General features: G+C 38.9%; 2 protein-coding genes across 2 annotated transcripts in view; one reads left to right on the top strand and one right to left on the bottom strand.

Annotated features, from left to right (window-relative positions):
* LOC137985549 (inward rectifier potassium channel 2-like) overlaps positions 1-2,816 on the bottom strand; it is a 6,499-nt gene extending 3,683 nt beyond the window's left edge. Inside the window, exon 1 of the mRNA XM_068833166.1 lies at positions 2,318-2,816. Coding sequence (XP_068689267.1) covers positions 2,318-2,725 — 408 coding nt within the window. The 5' untranslated portion in view covers positions 2,726-2,816. The remainder of the gene's footprint in view (positions 1-2,317) is intronic.
* Positions 2,817-11,896: 9,080 nt separating this feature from the next.
* The window catches only part of LOC137984786 (transcription factor Sp9-like), a 10,001-nt gene continuing 6,897 nt past the window's right edge, over positions 11,897-15,000 (top strand). The window contains exon 1 of the mRNA XM_068832068.1: positions 11,897-12,008. The gene's annotated coding sequence lies outside the window, so the exon portion shown is untranslated. The remainder of the gene's footprint in view (positions 12,009-15,000) is intronic.

Below are 15,000 nucleotides of genomic sequence, written 5' to 3' on the forward strand. Positions count from 1 at the left end.
TTCATCCCGAATATACTGTTAGGATGCCCAATATATTTACACCAGGGCCTGGAAAAATTGCTTCAAATGATCACTTTATTGCGTAATCAGTATTTTCACTTGTGCGAACAGCTTTGAACCTAAAATATACAAGCGACTCTCAAATATAATGTTGCGGTTTTCCTCTTAATAGGCCATTTCCGAGTTAATGTCTGCCTTCTCTTCAAAGCGAGTCTAAGTGCGAAGTTTTTGTGATGGTAATTAGTTCTACTTTACATATGAATGAAAACTAATTTTCATAACAAAAACTTCGCACTTAGACTCGATTTGAAGAGGAGACAGGCATGATCTCGGAAATGGCCTATTAAGCACGTTTATAGCTGGATATATAAAGGATGTTACACGGTGGCAAGATGTTAATTTTATGATTGAGTGGGCGAACGAGTGAGATATTGTTTTTGCCACTAGAACAAAAAATTCAGATCTTCGAGCTAATGTGTAGTTTTCTTTACATTATATGGACAATAAATATACATGGTAGAGATTCAAATCGTGACGTCGTGGCTCAATATGACCACTCGTGTTACGCACGAAAAATGCGCCACTCGGTTCCCGGATGTAGTGGTTGTATTGATTCTTCGAGTGTTTTAGTTCCCGGTAAAACACTCTTGTCCATGTAATAAAATTGTTTAATCGATGCAGAAAAGTTGCAGACACATGTCAACGTCATCGCTACGTAAAATACTGCTATTCTCGACACTTTCTCACGTTAACAAACAGCCGCTCCGACTTAAATTACTTTTTTTTATTGCGCAATTTCAGAATTTTTGGCTTAAAAGCCATGGAATATCACCATTATCCGAAGCTCAGGAAGCAGAATGTTTTCAGTTTTTATTCGGTGTTTCTCCAGTGCGAAGTAAGATATGCAATTTGTAGCAGTATTTCTGTATTAAACGCAACAAGTCATTATTTCTCTTTCGCTCGGTAAATGTCAAGTTGACAGATGCTTGGCTTATATAACCATCTGCCTTTGGCCCTCTTGCCTTTGGCCTCCAAGATAACGGTTATTATGCAAGATGCAAAATCTTATATGTCCTAATTAAAGGCCCAACTTCAATCTACGGGCTTTTCGACCGTTTGTTTTTGTTGTGGAAATTCGCACTGCTTATCTGATTGAATGATTTTCAGCTTTGGCTGTATTTTCACCTATGAAAATTGTTCCACGGCTCGTAATACCTGTCGATTTAAAGCGGGCCTTTAACAAAGGGCCCAAGCCGTTCTTTGATTTTCTTTCCATGCTACAGGGCAAACATAAACCTCACGGCTTTCCATCAGAATATCGGATGTTTTTGGAAACATGTATATCGACTTCGTATGAAGCTTTTCTCTTTTTGGATAGAATTCCACGAGAAAAACACACAAAATTGTATGTTCATTGGTTGAAAGAAAAACCACCACTTTTCAAGGAATGACTAGAGATCCCAACCTTTCTGCTTTGAGCCAAGAAGATATATATATAATAGTAATAAGGCTGCCAACACTGTTAAAATAGTGCTCAATACACATAAGTGTAGAGCTAAATCGTAGAAAGGTGAGTGCGTAAGCACGAAACGCGGAGTAACAGTGAATCATGTGTTGGTTTCATTAGCCTCAACCTTCTATATATATATATTGCGAACTGCACTTGAATTCAAAGTAATCTTCAGAAATCAAATACCGACTGAGACGATATTGCAAGTTTTCCTTTCATGATGAAATCTTGATGTTTGTCCCCATATAACTATTTACTACAAACTTGTGTCAATCATTTGTTTTCCAAAGTATTCGGTTGTAGGTTGCCTCAGAAGTCTTTTGTTTTTAACCTTGTCTTGTATAAATAAAGGATACAGTGATTATGATGAGTTTTGCACGGCCTTATCCTCCGACGTTACAAATTAAAACTAAATTGCGCTCTGAATCATTCGACAGACTTGAAGAACAGTCGCACACACTAACTTCCATTTTTCCTTATTTTATCTCCGCTTCGTGATATCTGGTGTGATTTTATGCACCGTGTAAGAGGACAAGGCAATTCCTCGGACAATGGAAAAAGAACTTTAAACTGATAGTTCTCGATGACTGACGAGAAAAGGAAAGCTGAAGTTGCAAAACCAACATTAACTTAGTCTCCTAAAGTACTGTTCATGACCGAAACGATTATGAACTAATGCGCACTGCCACGTTTTAAGGCATGATGTGTGGAGAGAAACACCTTTTGTCACCAGTGAAAATCACTTCATCAGGAAATGGCTACAAGAAGTGAAAAAAAAAACAAAAACAAAAAGACTTAAGGTCTTACCTGTCTTCCACCATATCCAATGGTTGTTTGTGACTCAACTGAGAACAAGAACGCTGATGTCCAACTATCGACTTTTTCCACGCAAAGAACTCCATTATCATATTTTTGCCGTAACTCAAATATTATGAAGTAGACAGTGCCGAACAAGCACCAGCTGAAAAGAAAACCTGCCGAATACAAAACGACCACCCACCGCCATTTTGCGTCGATGAACGAGGTAAAGAAATCGGCTAAGAAGCGCTCCCTTCTCTGAGGAATATTTGAGGAACGAACGTGGTGTTTCCCGTTTTTGTGCACCAATCGACTTCCTCTCGCCTCCGAGTTTCTTCTCCCTTTAAAAGGAGGATAAGGGATTTCATTAGATGTTATTTTGATTTCTGGATTGTCTTTGTTGTTGTTCTCTGACATGTTGTCGAGAATGCTCAGATGCAGTAATCTTGGAAAAGCGAGCAGATGATAGCAACTAAATACCACTAGTTGATTATATCCACCCCTACTAACAATATTGTAAAAAGACTTCAATTAAGTATGTTCCAATATTAAATTACGTCTTTTTAGAGTCACGGTAAAAGTTTGAGTAAAATTAGAGCCGGAAAGCGTAACAAGAGAGTTACTGAAGTGACAAAGCAACCTTGCAACTGCAGAGTTTCGCCAAATTACGAGAACGACTGGGATGTAAGGTCCAAGTTTGGACCACAAGAAAACAAAATAATCATTCGATATTACACATTCTTCAACCGTCAAGTGACCACAATATGAAGCAGCAGTCAGTTTAGCTTTGGCCTTGGGAAACATTCAGTTTTCGCATTTTTTTTTTTTGTCTTTAACACAACTATTGGTAGAAATTAGTTTTGAGCCCTTTCAAAATATGCCGAAATGGGTTATAAATATCAAAAATCTACTCCGGACAAAGCTTCAAGCATCTCCCGGCGTCGTAAACTCTTTCAACAAAAACGTAGACAATGTTGTATTAATCTCCACCCTTGCATCACTATCAGACGTAAGTGAGTTTTTATTGCGCAAGAAAAGGAGCGGTTAAACTTTACATTCGTGTTCTATGTCATTCCCTCATCTACAGAGCGAAGAAATTGTTTGTGTTTCAGTATAAATTGCACACGAGGACACACTGGCATGGTATTATCTTCCAGCGTTCATTTGCGTGAATTCGGGTAGTATCTATATTTAGTGCACAAAAATGTGACAATATTTACTAAAAGCCCGAATAGTGTCCCTGTTATATTTTGTTCACCAAGAATTGCTGCGCTGACAAAGCAAATGCCGCGTCACGACTAACCTTTTTGCTATTGTTTGTTTGTCTTGTCATTTTAAGCAGTTAGGAAACACATCCATGCGTGGAGACTGAACAAACAGCCAAAGGGATCTTTTTGAGATCAAATGCGGGCCACGGGCCTTGGATCACGCATCAGGCTTTAATGAGAAAGGAAAGCAACTTATGTTTGAGTGTCAAGTCGTTCTAGCGCTGGAGCATTACTTAGTAATTGGGGACACTGTAAACTGAAATCAACAAAGAACGCAAATTAAGTCAAATATTGGTTTTTGAGGAGAGGGGAAAACCGGATAATACGGAGAAAACTCTCTCGGTAGAGAACCAATCTCTCGGTGCAGAGTAGAAAACACACAAACTCAACCTACATATGACGCCGAGTCTGGGAATCGAACCCGTGCCACATTGGTAGGAGACCAATGCACCCCAGGAATGTTTCACTTTTATTTTACCCCATTTATAAATGAGAACATTTTCCGCCAAAAAGGTTTTCGTTACTCACAAAGAAATCGGACTAGAAATCGTTTATGGATTTTTTTTATCGCCGGATACGAAACAAGAAAATGTCTCAAAATGTAGTTTTTTTTTTTAACTGCAGCATCTCAGACATGACCATATGGACGGAATCACTAAACTCTTAGTGACAAGTCAAAAGCATTTTTAAAGACAAAGACATTATAAATTAATCTCAAATAGCTAAATCTAGTAAAATGCAACTGTTTAGGCTCACTATACAATGTGGAAACAATGCTGACTTTCACCCCATGCAGTTCCGGCAATAAACAAGCATTCATGTTTATGTTACCTCAATCTATTTATCCCAATTCCAGCTTTAAGGGCGGCACTACAAAGAATAAATGAAATACGAGCCAGATATTGACTTAACGTTGTTTAACTCTTCGGAAAATCAGAGTGGTAAGAACTGTTCTTCCAACTTTATGTAAGATTATTCAAGCGTGCAATCAGCTGACTTATTCTGAGCATCATCAATACAGCCGAGGAACCATTTTCGGTGGTACAATGTTTCCCCCTTACATATAGTTTGGTTGATCGCCTGAAAGGAGATCAAGTGAACTGGTCAATACAATACTGAAACTTGAGTGCATGGTAATTATTTTTTCTTTGATATTGGGTCGTACGTCGAGTTTAAAGTCCAATCTCAATTGAAATCGTGTAATTCAACAGGAACACCCTTCCTGATTGGCTACAAGTAATTGAATTTCGTTATAACTCTGCGTCGGCAGTCAGCGACGTTGGATAGCATTGAGGATTCACAAGAAAACAAGGCGATAAAAATACCGTCATAACTTTGCCTAGTAATATTGTCATTTCCATATTATTTCTCGTTTTCGATCAAGTAATTATACCCAATACTGGAAATCAAAACTTTGTCGTGCCCAGATCCAGTGCCGTCTTTGACCGTTTCTACGTAAAAAGTTGAAGATGCACGTGTAAACAGATAACTTAAGTACATTACAACACGTGCTGACATGATATCACGAGCTGCATGTCAACATAAGTAATCGCATCGAATGGTCCTTATTGGAGTTGAGCCAGCAAACAGATTTTCTTTTGTTTAAAACTACATGCAAAAGAGGCTTGAGGGTCAGTTCAATACAAATGACCCCTTAGCCTCGTTCTTGTGGCAAAACCGCTGATAACTCCGATAAGGACTATTGTATGACCTGCGCCCCTCACGTGCCCGTAAGCTCAGATAAGATCACGTGGTACCTATTCTTGCAGTGAGCATGCGCGAGACAAATTTTCCAAAAAGAATGTAATGATTAAGCTCAAAATGGATGGAATTTGTTCTCTATCAAAAACACCTTTTGTTTAATTAGTCAGACAAACTTAAATGTTTATCGAAATATATTAAAAAACCTTCCAAAATTGCTCTTAATGTTATAATTGTTTTCTTAGACTTTCCGTCGCCAACAGTGTGCTAAATGAAAGTCCCCTCTGGACTTTCCGATTCAAAACATCTTTCCGACACAATGTCGCGAAGGCCACACCTCTGACCTTGACAATAAACGGTGGCAACTAAAGCAATTATCATCGGGGAAATGAATTTCCTTTCCATAGAAATTTTTATTTTTGTTTCAGTAAATTAATACGGCGGTTGGTCACGCAAGAGAAAACGATGCATAAACTCCAAAATGTCATAAATTAAAATGATTCTCATCAAACCTTCACTGCTCACGTTTTGCATTCAGACTGGTATTGAACTCTTAAATTTATGATACAAACATGTCTTTCCTCTTATGATTCTCTTAAGAGGTGGCCGTAAAATTTCCAATAGTTCTAGTCTGGTCTCGTCGTAAACAAGGAGGGAGTTGTCTCACACGCCCAATTCATAAAATCGCATTTATGAAAAATAAATGGTACTTTTCCAATAACAAGGGTGCCGAAAAAAATTAACAGGTTTAGCACTTTTCCAAGTGTCATTTTCTTGCATGGTCTCGATTTTTTCCTCTATGTCTGGATTGCTACAGAAAATAGTAAACTAGTGTTGTCTCGAAAAATAACCACAGCTTATGAGGTCCTGTTTGCGTAGCGTATAAATAATAAATAGGGAGCTTAAACAACGACCACGGTGACCGCAACGAGAACGTCATCTGAAAACATAAATTCGAGTTGTTGTAATCACTTCGTGACTATTTCAACCTTTTTAATATGACAAGTATGTGGCGGTTCCTCAAAAAGTGACACTGGTCGGAACGGGGCGCTTAATTTAGGGGAGAAAATGAAAATTTATCCTTATAAGTGCTGACGTTCGTCGTAAAACCTCAAATTTGGCTATTTCACGTTGTTGTTTTTCTGACGACGGCAAAGAAATGGCCAAAAGTGAAAAACGCACGTGCAGGGCGTGCAAAGCTATTGTTTTTGCCCGCTAAATATGTAAATTTGTGACGTTCTCATTGCTTCAGCTCCCTAATGTTGACCACAGGTGGGGTGGGGTGGGGACGAGACTAAAAGCAGCTAACAGAGAGGAGAAAAACAGGCAACCCAAGAATGAACAAATACTTTATTACTGAAAAAATAGCGTTTCGTTCCCGGCTGTAAATCCGCAAGTCTCCAAGGGAATACTGAATTAGACATACGTAGGTTTCCTGCAGCCCAACTCAGTTATTTTGAAAACATCCCGGCTATTAATTTCGAACTACACCTGTTTGGGAAGACAGACACCTTGTTGGATAGGCGCATTTCAAATTTACGAACCTTCTGAACGTTCAAACGATTTTGCTACACAAAGTTATGATTTCGAAGACACAAGGATGCCTGGTTCTAAATTTCGGCCTTTCGTGCACTCGAGGAAAACTAATTAAACAAACTAAATAATAAACAAAGTTCGACGAACTTATTCTCTTGTTTTAGAGATCGCTAAAAAGCGTCTCTGACAGTTAATTGTTTAATCACTATTTCCCAGACACGTTAATTGACATGTTCTGTCTTTTTGGCCGATCATGAATAATTAAATCGAAACTGGCGGAGGAGTCGAATTTGGCGTGGGTGAAGAGAAGGGCCGAAAACAGTTCATTCGCTTATACCTAACACAAAACTCGCAAGCCCAGAAACTTGTAGAGTGTTACAATTTCCTCTGCATCTTCAACGAAAGACGTTCGGGCGTTAAACTTTATGACTGACGTGACATTGAGTTTTCTCCTTTTTGAGTAATCCTTGCCAGTACAGCTTTACAGAATAACCCGTTAGTATTCTCTCAAATTGGCAGCGAAGAGTCATTATACTGAGAGTTTCAGTTAGAGCTAGAGTATATGGGTGACTGGAAAACGAAGATGGAAGACCCCGAAAACGATACTCCCCAGCACTACTCAGATAGGTAACAGCTGACAGTAAATGGCAAAACACAATTGTTGTTGTTTCCGATGGCCGGTGAGTCATTTCAGGTGTTGCCGTAGGGTCTTCGTTTTCCACACACCCAGAGTTAAGAGATTAATAACAAGACGGCTTCATTAACAAGAATAGGTAAACATGTAAACACAACCCGCAAAGATGAACATTTGCAATTTGCGGGGTTGTGTAGCTCTTTTTAGTTGTAAATGCAAACTTAACATAGTTAACAATCTTAAACTGGAACAAGTTATTGTTAAGATCGCGAAGTTCATTTGAAAACTCGCACCCATAGCCAAATCTAGAGAGGGCAATAAAACTTCTGAAAAACAACCCGCTCGGCGGACAAGTTCGAAGAAACGGTCACAGAAGTGGTGTTAAGTATTATCTCTCGTCACTCTTGGAAAACTCGGTACTGTCTGTCAATTCTGGTTTTGAAATATTTGAGTTAGTGGAAAAGGCAAGAAAACGGTAGTCGCGGAAAAGAAAATAGCTTTCATTATGGTGACCTGAGAACCAGCGCTGAAATAGTCTCGTCCTGGTCCTCCCGATTATTTACTACGAGTGCGCGAAATCGAAGTTGGTCATATCTGTTGATTCTGCGCATTTCAATCCCTTTAGGGACAGAATAAAAAAGTTGCTGATTTGGTGGCAAAATTATGTTACCGAGGATAAGCCCAGCACATCAATTAACATCGAATATTCCAATAATATTGTGTACACTAAAATTATTATGAGAAAACGATGCTAACTTCCTGTTTATTTTCACTTAGGTTGCGTCATATATAGCACATGTTATTTGCCCTCAGGTAGCCCAAGCACGATGGAAAAGTATTGATGTTTCGCAACTGTCGAAATTTCAGGGTTTTTATGGGAAAAACCGTTTTACTGATCAGTACTAAATAAAAATAAACTTGCCTACCTCGCTTTAGTTGTGTAGTTGTTTGCTACTGTAAGGAGTCCAGGTCGGCGATTTATGGCCATTTGTGTACTTTGGGTGGGTTCATGGTTCCACTGTAATATAGTTGGGCAAGTAATCAATTGATAAATTCAGCTATGGATCTCCTGACATAATGTCACTGAGATCCTGCTAATTTTGTGTCAAGCTGCCGTCTTGAGTGCGTGAGAATTTCGCGCACAAGGGCTGTTAACATGGAGAATGAAATTTCCTCCACTGACGATGGTAGAAAAGGCGAAGAGGCAACGTATCAATCGTCAGCTAAAGTGAATATAATACTTCAAAGCCCAAACGTTTTTCTTTTGTATTGCGCGTTCATGGGAAATGTTTGCAGAGATTTCGTGTTCAAAATTTGTTTATTTATCATGTCCTTCCCCACCCCTCAATCAGCTGGAAACTTATTTTCGAAAAAAAAAAAAACTTGTGACAGAGCCCCCTTAAAAATGGAATTTTGATGGTTTAATCCGCGTGAAGTTGTTGTCAAGGGGAAGCTGAGCCTAATCACAACTTAATTGACCTTCTTCCTTTGTGGTCGAGTTGTTGAGTTTTATCTGGACTTTCCGATTCAAAACACCTTTCCGACACAATGTCGCGAAGGCCACACCTCTGACCTTGACAATAAACGGTGGCAACTAAAGCAATTATCACCGGGGAAATGAATTTCCTTTCTATAGAATTATTTATTTTTGTTTCAGTCAATTAATACGGCGGTGGGCCACGCAAGAGAAAACGATGCATAAACTCCAAAATGTCATAAATTAAAATAATTCTCATCAAACCTTCACTGCTCACGTTTTGCATTAAGACCGGTATTGGATTCTTTAATTAATGATACAAATATGTCTTTCCTCTTCCGGTTTTCTTAAGAGGTGGCCGTAAAATTTGCACTAGTTCTAGTCTGGCCCTGTCGTAAACAAGGTGGGAGTTGTCTCACACGCCCACTTCATAAAATCGCATTGATGAAAAATAATTGGTACTTTTCCCATAACAAGAGTGCCAAAATTTTTTAACAGGTTTAGCACTTTTCTTGCATGGTCTCGATTTTTTCTTAAAGTCTGGATTCCTACAGAAAATAGTAAACAAATTTCTGTTTGCAACACGTTTGATAAAACCAAATTTTCCTGTTACAGAAATAGTAAACTAGTGTTGTCGTCTCAAAAAAGGTCCTGTTTGCGTAGCGTATAAATAATAAATAGGGAGCTTAAGCACGCGCGTTTTTGAGACGCGGACGGCAACCGGAAGTGAATATTTCGCTTGCCAGGACAGTGGTGTCTCCCAGATTTTTATACTAATCATCTCTAATGAGGAAAAGATACTTAGCAATATAAATGTGATTGTATGAAGACAAGTTGAAAGAGAAAACAGCTCACTTCCTTTGCCGTTCGTGTCTCAAAAACGCGCGTGCTTAAGCTCCCTAATAAATAAGGAGCTTAAGCAACGGCAACGGCAATGAGAACGTCATCTCAAAATATAAATTCGCGTTGTTAAAATCACTTCGTGGTTATTTCAGCCTTTATAATATGACAAGTATGTGGCAGTTTATTTATGTTGTCCTTCCCCACCCCTCGAATCACCCGGAATTGACTTATTTTCGAAAAAAAAAACTTGTGACAGAGCCCCCTTAACAAACGGAATTTTGATGGTTTAATCCACGTGAAATTGTTTTAACGGGGAAGCTGAGCCTAATCACACCTTAATTGCTTTCTGCCAATTTGTTCTGGGCTCGCATTTCGTTAATTCCTTTCCATTTGTGGTTCTTACTTAGTTTAGTTTATTTGAATTTCATAAGCCAGGTTGAGACAACCTCGTCTCCAGGGCTTTTTACCGCCGAGAGGAGGACAAGCCCTGGGAACGAAGTTGAGGTTGAGATTGACACCTCATAAGATTCAACGTACAACCCCTTGCTCGTGTCTCGGAATACAGTGGACAATGAAAGTCAGAAAGGCCCCCAAAAGCTGCTCCTCAGGCTACAAGTAACGTCATCCTTTACAATTACCTTGTTGTTCGAAATAGGTAGCAAATGCAGTAGACGTAAAGGAGCACTTCGTGCTTAATGTCAAAATTGGGCGAGTGTATAATTAGGGTCAATCCTGGGGTCAATTTAATAAAACTTTTGCACGTGTAATTTCCAAGTGTAGCCATTGTTTTAGAGTGAGAACAATAGCTACACTTGTAAATCACACGTGTAAAAGTTTTATTAAATTGACCCCTGGATACAAGTGCAGAAGCCGCCAATTGACAATGCACCCATTACAACGCCAGCTACGTCACCGCATTCAATCCCCCACACTTCGCGATCAGTCGATGTGGATTCTTTAACGTCCCACGTTATTAGGGACTTCAAAATCTACGACGACAACGTTCGACGAAAACGTCACCTCAAAATATAACTTCGCTCTATCATAAGTCTTTCGCAATTATTCAGTCTCACGTTCACGTCCTACAATATGGGCGAAGTATCGTAAAAATAAAATGCTTACGTTGTCGTCAAAACCTCAAATTTGGGCTCTCCCGTTTTCTCCCTCCCATCAACGACCAACTTTTAGTTTGATTGGATTTTGTAGTCTTCCAAATCAGTAAAACACTTGTGCGCGGTCATACAATCTTAATTTGAAACTTGTAAAAAGTGAATGGCCGCTAATTTTGTGTCCCAGAAAATTCTTCGGAACTGACAACCTCGTTCCCAAGGTCTCTCTTCTCTGCCTCCATTGGGAGGCAGAGAAGAGAGACCCTGGAAACTAGGTTGCGGAACTGAATGGAGTAATGTTTTCTTGTCTCTCTGTTTTTAAAAACCATGGCCTTTGTTCACATGAGTGAAATGAAGAATTCCAGGCCTTGAAGACCGCACGCAACAGACTCAATCTAGCAACTCATGCTTTTACGTTGATTTCGCTTCTTCTATCATCCATTGTTTTGGGACATTATTTTCACTGCTAGTCTCAAAAAGGAAAAAAACAAAACTTGTCTGAAATCTCAAATGTTGTTGCTGTCAATATCCAGGCTGCTGTCTAGCCAGAGAATTGAATTAAAATAAGTGTGCGGCTTCCTTTCTTGTTTGCAATGGAATTTAAACCCAGTGTCATCAATGACAACCCTTATGATTCAAACAGCAAACAGAGTCACAAGCCACGTCACGTTGATGACCAATTTTCAATTCATGTCCCCTAGACAAAACTGAGAATCATTTGACAGTTTAAATCAATACGCGCAAACGTTTAAAAAAAAAACTAGGAGACGCCAAGTGATTTAGTCTCGTAGGTGCCGACCTGAACATCGAGAATTGTATTGTCGCAAGAGAAAGGCTAATGGAAGCATGTATTGTTGTTGATTTTACATAGAAGCTCTTTAACCTTCGAGGTTAGTCCGCTGTGTCAAAATGACTAGACCAACCAGTTTGAAGTATTACACTACCCAGCTACGGGCATATCCGTCCACGTTTGAATGACAAGCGGGTAAAAGGCGGAGGGGCGTGGAAAGCCAAAGAAGGGTCAAGTGAAAAGTTTTCTTTAAACGGTGCAAAATCCAGTACGAACCAGCGGGCGTTCCCTCAACTAATTAGACAGAGCTACGTCTTCCAGGAATCCAGAAGTCTCTGATAGGTATGAAAGTTTGTTTTTTTCTGTCTCGCTTAGGGAGGAACCCCGCGGGATCAACGTACGTACGTTGTTTATACTGTCTGTCCCTCCCCTTGTGTTCAAAACAAGCATCATCCATAAACTGAATCTGTTTCATGGTGTGATCGCTAACACGAATTGATAAAGTTTAAATGACAAACCACGACTTAATACTCTCATTCCCGACGACACTTTTTTTTTTTGCTCAGCGCAACGAACACAGCTTCGATTCAGTCGTTGGCATTTAACGAGTGGTGTAAAATTCGTCGCGAGTTGCCAGCATTTTCGACAAGCAAAAATTCAGTCTTAGCTTTAGGCTAACGCTGCCTTGAAAAACATCCGTGAATACGTTTTCCAAAATTCGATTCGCAATACTTGTATTCGACAAAACGGTAATTCGTTCCTATCTGTAACTCAAAGAAATTAGAGTGTTATAAAACACGGCTAGTTCATCTTTATGGTTATAGCTATCCCCATTCAGCTATCCAAAGACAATGGCTCTTTCCCAGATTAAAAATCTAGTGCAATAGTTTCACCATTTTATAATTTAGACCTCAAAATACTTAACTGGTATCTCACGTTTTGCCATATCGAATGTCTACAAACAGCTTTTACGTAATATTTTGAAAGTATTGAAATTTCCGGTTGAGGAAAATTAACATTTGCATTTTGAATAAATTTGTTTTCGTTAAGATGTTTCCAATAAAGGTAAAAGTACAACTTTGTCAATGATTTCGAAATGTGAAGAGTGTTGTCAAAGAGGCGATAAATCTCTCAAGTTCAATAAAACAGGTCGAAAACTGTAGTTGAACGGTTAAGAAAATTCTAGGCAAATTGTACTGGAAAATACTGAACTTTTTTTCTTTTCCCTACCTTTTTCAAAGCTACGTTTTGGAAAAGAAAGAGGTTATCCGAGCGTCTCTACTCAATCATTCTTTAGCCCGCAGACAAAACTTATTTGGCATTCGAACGACTCCTGTCTCTATCGCCCCAGGGAAATCTTTATTTATTTATTTTTTCATAGAAAACTGAACGACCGTAAATTTCTTCTCAGCTTAATTCTTCCAAAAAAACTATACTACAGAAGAAAAAAAGTTGATCCAGAGGGGGTTGCATCTAAACCGATGATTTTAGAGCATGTGCTGACGAGAATCAGCTTTACGAGAAAAATGAATCTGAACACCCGTATTCAAATGGACCTCTGTAAATATTCACCGTGTCTTGCGGATTATTTTTGGTTAAGTATCATTTTTCCACTACATGTGCTATTGTTGAGTTGAACTAATTTGCACCGCGAGAGATGTTATGAAACTTACAAGCACGTTGTTAATAGTTTAGCTGAACTGGTTTACTTAGCTACTTAGGATAATCGAGAGAGGAAATAAATCCCCATGGAATCGACTTTCCAACCAATAGTGAAGTCAAATGGCGCTCGGTTACCGTCCGAAGACCATGAAAATGAATCGTGATACGCTGTATCAAATAAGAGAGGAAATACTTCGTGGTGACATTCAATTGAGGGAAAAAAACAAAGGACACAAAATCTCACTTATGGTTTCACGCGAGAAAGATTCACTGATAACAACGTTGACAAAATGGGCTTCAATTTGTGTTTACATTTCAACGTACAGATACATTAAATAACGAGTTTAGAATTGAAAATGGAACTTAAACGCAGCCCACCAATAAATGAGCTTGCCAATACATAAAATCACTGCAAAGCATGCTTATTAAGGTTTAAAAGAAGAGTTTTCCACTCTGAATTTTCGATTCATTAATACCATCTAACCAAAGGTGAAGATTAAGTTAATGCCACCCTACTTTAACATCATAGAAAGACAAAGCAAATAACTCGGCCCCCCAAATTAACTTGACGAAAAATACAACTGTAAAGCAGGAGACCTTGTTAGGTTAATTTTCTTCGCGGCTCTTAAGTTAGGCCGTCGTAAATCTCGCTGCTTAATTTAACGAACATAGTGCAACTCTTGTTGATTTAATTGGTTTTGACCCGGTTGTTCGAATAATTTGCAAACGGTCTTGAATTATGCGTAGCATTCCATTAGCGATTACCGGTATCCAGTTGATTCGACAGGTTTCGGCGACAATTTGTCGTCACTCAGTTCAAAGTGCATTCAAGTACCTACACTTTAGACTCCTGGAGGTGTACCTACAACGTACGGTTTAAAAACTGAAACACGTGGAAAAAATGAGGAAAAAACTCAATTCCTCCTTCCGCCCTTATCATATCACATAATATGTTCCCCTGGGGTGGGAAAAAAGCCCTTTTCATGAGAACATGGACCCGAATTCTTAAACAAAAGAAATCTCCGGTCGAAGCAGGTGTTCCGATAAGTGCCGTAATGAACAAAAGGAACTTAGCATCAAAGAAATATGCCATCACAAAAATTAAGAGAATAAAATCATGGTGCTATATCAATTAAAACAGCAAGAATACCCGCCTGGAATTGAAACTGTAAGTGGAAAGATCTTCAAAATTCCACGTCAATCGTCAAAATTGTTCACTTGCTGTGAGATCAAGAGTATATTCCAAGCTGAAAAAAGTTACATATGTTCTTAACTTTCGCTAACAAAGGGGTTTTCGCGAGGAAATTAAAAGTGCTTAAAGGCGAAGCCGACAAAATGGAAGCAATACGGGAATTTCTCAGGAATACGAAGAATTTTGATGCTAACACAGGGTAGCATCTTGTTGACAAAAATCTCTTCGGGTGTTTACGAAAAGAAACAAATAAAGCCTCGATGCATTGTTCAGAAAAAACAAACAAAAACTGCTGTTTCGAGAGCGTTCAAGTAGCAGCTATTATGCGGTTATTCCCTTCATATTGCCTTTATTGGCGACAAATGTTTCCGGCTTCCAGAGAACCTTACTCGAATTTCTCCCGATTCTATAATTCTATAAAGCATTGTTCAAAATTGTCCCTGTAAAAGCATTCTAGACTTGCCTACTTAGCCCTTCATT

The sequence above is a fragment of the Montipora foliosa genome, chromosome 14 (assembly GCF_036669935.1).
Source record: "Montipora foliosa isolate CH-2021 chromosome 14, ASM3666993v2, whole genome shotgun sequence".
Taxonomy (NCBI): domain Eukaryota; kingdom Metazoa; phylum Cnidaria; class Anthozoa; order Scleractinia; family Acroporidae; genus Montipora; species Montipora foliosa.